The following is a 5,236-nucleotide window of genomic DNA, read 5'->3' on the forward strand; positions in this document are numbered from 1 at the left end:
AAGGTGGGGTTGATGACCTTCTTATAATAACTTAATTTTCTTTTAGCTGCTAAATCTTTCTCACACCACATTTTTTCTTTAAACTTAGAAGTAATAATATTTTTAATCATTCTCTCATTTTCGTTTTAAAAAGTTCAATTTAATACTTTTTAATGTTATAATTATTTATTTATAATTTAAATATTTAATAATAGCTATTTATTAATATAAAATCATTCTCTCATTTTCGTTTTAAAAAATTAGATTTAATACTTCTAATGTTATAATTATTTATTTATAATTTAAATATTTAATAATAGCCATATGTATAAAATAAACATGTAGATTTTGATTTCTAAATAATTGAACATGTAGATTTTAATTTACTATTGTTAGAGTTATTATTATGAGTTGTTTCATGATAGATCTTTTTAATTTATATATATAGTTTAGAGAATGTGATCCAATAGTTAGGGGAGGAAGTTTGGTTATGTAGATTATGTAAGTAGGTTTAGTCATTGAATCCAGAGGCTTATTCTACAGCCCAGTATGATGTGTAAGGGTATCTATCAAAGTCGAAATTTTTCTTATTTGTGATCAAAATAAATATTTTAAAAAATCTTTAAAAAAATAACTATACAAAATATTTAAATAATGTTAGGTCATAAGAAACTGTTGCAAGTGAATAAATTAGATTAAGCTAGGCTCATGTTAGATCCAGATCTGTATTTAAGATAAATCTATGCTAATATAAATTATATAAGCATGTGAGCTGCTATGGATACAAATTCTTAGCTTGAATATATATATATATATATATATATATATATATATATATATATATATTCAATGTAATGAAGCAGTAAAAACTGTGGTGATTATCAGCAAAATTAATATCTTTTTGTTCGGTTTGCAGACTTGTAGTTACTACGGTGAAATGAGAAATGAGAAATCGCTCTATTTCTGCCTGGAGAAGGTAAAAGAAAGCGCGAATGCTGGGTGAGGAAGGCCGCCCGAAAGATCATTCAATGGAAAAGTCTATCAATTTGGAATAGATGGTATTTGGATTCGGTGTCCTGGGTGGTGCTAATTCAGTCCATTACACGCATCCGAGGTCTTCCCAGGTTTCTTTTTCATCTGGTGCAGGCCCTGGTACTTGACCTTGATATCTGTTTCAATGGAAATCTTTGAGATAAAAGAAGTGCCTGAGAGGGGTACAGTGGCACCTCCCATGGTAGTAGCAGTGGCAGTTAAGAAGGGAGATAAGAGCACGTTTGCTGTCAAGTGGGCGCTTGACCAGTTAATGTCTGCAGGCCAAACTCTGATTCTCTTACATGTCAGGCCGCGCCTTCTCACCATTCCAACGCCAAGTATGAATCCTCACTAATGCTTTAATGTACTACACATGTCAGGTTTGTATGGCTGCTAAGCATAGTTCATTTTTTGTTTGTTAGTTTTTTCACTGCGAACAAATGTTTTGATCAATTCTGATTGGAGAAGGAAATATGTTCAGACCCACAGCTGATTTTTTCTCAGTTTTCTTCTCTGGAACAAGTTTTCTGTGCATACCTGTCTCTTCATCCTTCATTGTGGATTGCATATACATCTATAATTTTAATATTTCAATCACTTATTGGGTTGTATTCGACGCATAGTTTGTCTAAATGTTTATTTGAGCATAATTTCATTGCAGATTTCTATAAATATGATGGATGTGGATGTGAGCAAAATTTTATTGCAGATTTCGATGGAGGTTAATTAAGTAAAATAGTTCGATGTTAATTAAGTCAAATAGTTAATTTTTTTAGTATTTGTAATATTTTGGAAATATTCGAAAATCTACCTAATAACCAAATTTTTAGTCCCATCTTGTAACTCGATTTATTATAAATTGACTTTCATACATTGGAATATAAGCTTGTAAATCCCTATCAGAATGTAAACTTGTAAATCCCTATCAGAATGTATAGTACTGCAAACAACCTTCCTAGAGTCCTGATATTATGTACATAACTGGATTGATAAACAAAATTCTTACCAATACGCCATTCATTACTTAACAAACCAATACAGCTGATCCTGGTCTGTTTTTCAAATAAACAATTATGCAGTAGGGAATTTTGACGGAGTATTTTTGTTACAAGGCTACCAATTTCATAAAAATTAGATTCTTTGCTCAAGTTCATGTCATCTGCTAAAATTTGCAAGGATATAAACAATACATCATATGTTCTTTGGTCATACAGAATAGAATGTCTTGACAACTATACCATTTTTCCATAACATATTCCATTTGCCGTTTAGTCCTAGCTTATTTAGGATGAAGCAAATTTCAATGTCTTTGGTCATACAGAATATATTGTCCGGACAACTCTAACATTTTTCCATAACATATTTCATTCGCCGATTAGCAATAGTTTATTTTGGATGAAGCAAATTTATAATGTTTGATTGGAAAATATTAAGCGCCATGTAGTCCACTTATGATTGGTTTAGATAATTGGTTCAGTGTTTTTTTATTTCTTTGGAGAATAAAATCACTATAGATCTATCTTAAATACAGTTCAGATAATTGGTTCAGTGCTCTTTTATCTTATTGGAGAATAAAATCACCATAGATTTATTTTAATACGGATTTAACATGAGTTTAGAGGGATCCAATTTCTTCACTTGCAAATGTTTTTATTAGCAAAGATTATTTAAATATTTTGTATAGTTTTTTTTTTTGACCAACATGAGTAAAATTTCAACTTTGATAATGGACTGACAGACTTACACATCATACATCATACTGGGCTGTAGAAGAATAAGCCTCTCCTCTCAATAATATTTAATAGAGAAGATGAAAAAAACTGATAATGGATCATTCACTCAGTAGATAGTGCTTAATATTCTGATAGTTGAACATTCACTTAGTAGATAGTGCTTAATATTTTCGTGTTGAATACATCTGCCAAACAATTCTGAAATTATCATTCAGTAACAAGGGATGTTGATCTGAAAATAGTGGAAGAACCGTGCCATCTCCATCTTCCGTTATTGTTGGAATAATTTATAACCCAAGGTTTTTCAATTATCAGTATGTTCTCCAGCATTCTTGTTTGAATGGATTATATATATAATCAGTTTGCATAAAAGTGTAATTTTGTTTATGGACTTAAGTTTGTAAAACTGATTGTTTATATATGAGAAATTTATCCAGCTAATTATATAAATAAACTTTTGCCTCTGAGCTGAGGACTTAAACTTTCCCATTTTTTTTATATCTAATCCTGATAATGAAATATTTTCTTCTGTTATCATTCTAACCGCTTTAGCTGCCAAGAAAAGAGGGGATATTTATATCCCTTCACAAGCATTTCATTCATATCTCTTAATTTTGTTTGTGTAGTGGGAAACGTACCGATTTCACAGGTACAGGGGGATGCAGTTGCTGCTTATATGCAAGAAGTAAATTCACAAACTAATGTATTGTTTTCACGATACGGGCGGTTGTGCAATGCGAACAAGGTCATACTGACATTACTTCTTCGTTTGCAGAAAACAAATAATCCAGATTAGGTTGTATCAATAGTACTTAGCAGTTGATCTCTGAAAATACAGGCGAAAACAGTGCTTTCAGTTATAGAAGACTTGTATCAATATTACTTAACAGTTAATCTCTGAAAATACAGGTGAAAACACTGTTTGCAGCTGTAGAAGAGGATGACGTGGCATCTGCCATCATTAAGCAAATATCCAATTATGGCATTGGTATACTTGTTATGGGAGCATCTTCCAGCAATGCCCTTGTAAGGCAATATCTCTAAAAACATACAAGTGATTAAGAGACATGTTAACATCGTCAATACTTTTTAATGTTGGAGGAGGTTTAGCATGGGTTAAGTTTAAGAGGAAAAATAAACTTTCTTATACAGTGGTTGTGATTGTGATTTATATGTCTAAATCCTATTCCTAATTGAATGTGAAGCTCTTTATTTCTAAATGAAGACGAGGAATTGATTCCTTATAATAAATTTTATTGTAATCTATTCGAAGAAGAATACAGATTTTCCGAAGTATATCTCAACTTTTTCTAACTGCAAAGTTGAAAAACTAAACTGTTTTTAGTATTTACAATTTGATTGTAATTTATTGGACAATATTTAGACTCCTATTCACTTAGTTATTTAAAAGGTAAGTCTAATTTACTTTTATTTAGATAAATAATTTATTTTATGGGAAAATTTTGTTTTTATTTTTATTTTTATTACATAAAATAAATTTTTAATTTTTAATTTTATATATTAATTAATTAGTTAAATATTTTATTTGTAAAATCATTATTTAAAAGTTTTAGTGTATGAAGGATTATCATATTAAATTTATAATCTTTATATTTAAAAAAATTATTTTTAAATTTAATTCAGTTTATACGAATTATTATTTGGTGTTACGTTTCTCATATTTAATTATTTATATAAAAATTTGGTATATAATAGATGCTATATAATAGATATTATTTTTTAAAGTATTTATTATAATGATTATTCAATTTATCTATCATTTTTTATTATTTTATTTATTTATTTTCCATTGTATTTAATTTGTTTATAACCCACTTCAACCATTAATACAATGATAATTATTTTTGAAAATTTATTTATATTTATCTTCACAGAGGAGTTAGCCACTGCACAACTGAGGAGGAGGTCATTGTTGACGATCTAGGGGGATTCACAGAGGAGTTAGCCACTGCACGACTGAGGAGGAGGTCGTCGTTGACGCCACCGACGCGCAAAGCCAACGACAACTTTCTGAGCCTTGATCCACCATCATCCAAAGAAATATAGTACTGGAAATACCGTGCAAAAATATCGTTATTAAAGGAAAATGCAGGATAGTGGAGGTCGTGCTCAAGGGCAAGTAGGATCGGCTGGATTCCATGTTGTGGATTAGAGCTTAAGTTTGTCTTTTGTGGTGAATGTGGGATTGGTTTGTTACAACATATCAACAAGGTTGGAGGTTCAAGTTAGGTTTGGTTGCTTTATGCTTGGTGGGACCTCTTATATATTTTATCCAACACTGCGATAAGAAGTTGCCGCGATAAGAGGTCGAAAGTCAGATGCTGAATTTTTAGATTGAGTTGTAATTTTTACCTCGAGTGTAGAACGAGAAAGCAACAGAAAAGGTTTGAGGTCTCAGAATCTTGGGATGGCAAATGCATTCAAACATGACAACGGTACAACAAATTTTAGAACCTATGGAGACAAATGAT

At 30.5% G+C, this 5,236-nt stretch overlaps 1 protein-coding gene across 1 annotated transcript; it reads left to right on the forward strand.

Moving 5' to 3' along the window:
• Positions 1 to 977: 977 nt before the first annotated feature.
• On the forward strand, positions 978 to 4,811 carry LOC149262026 (U-box domain-containing protein 35-like). Its single transcript, XM_089373941.1, has 4 exons — positions 978 to 1,349; positions 3,371 to 3,489; positions 3,654 to 3,775; positions 4,640 to 4,811. The coding sequence occupies exons 1-4, from the start codon at positions 1,157 to 1,159 to the stop codon at positions 4,809 to 4,811; spliced, it is 606 nt and encodes a 201-aa protein (XP_089230067.1). The 5' UTR covers positions 978 to 1,156.
• Positions 4,812 to 5,236: the final 425 nt, after the last annotated feature.

Source organism: Pinus tabuliformis, chromosome 6, assembly GCF_031772625.1.
Source record: "Pinus tabuliformis cultivar Carrire ecotype Pingquan chromosome 6, CPIR1, whole genome shotgun sequence".
Taxonomy (NCBI): Eukaryota; Viridiplantae; Streptophyta; class Pinopsida; order Pinales; family Pinaceae; genus Pinus; species Pinus tabuliformis.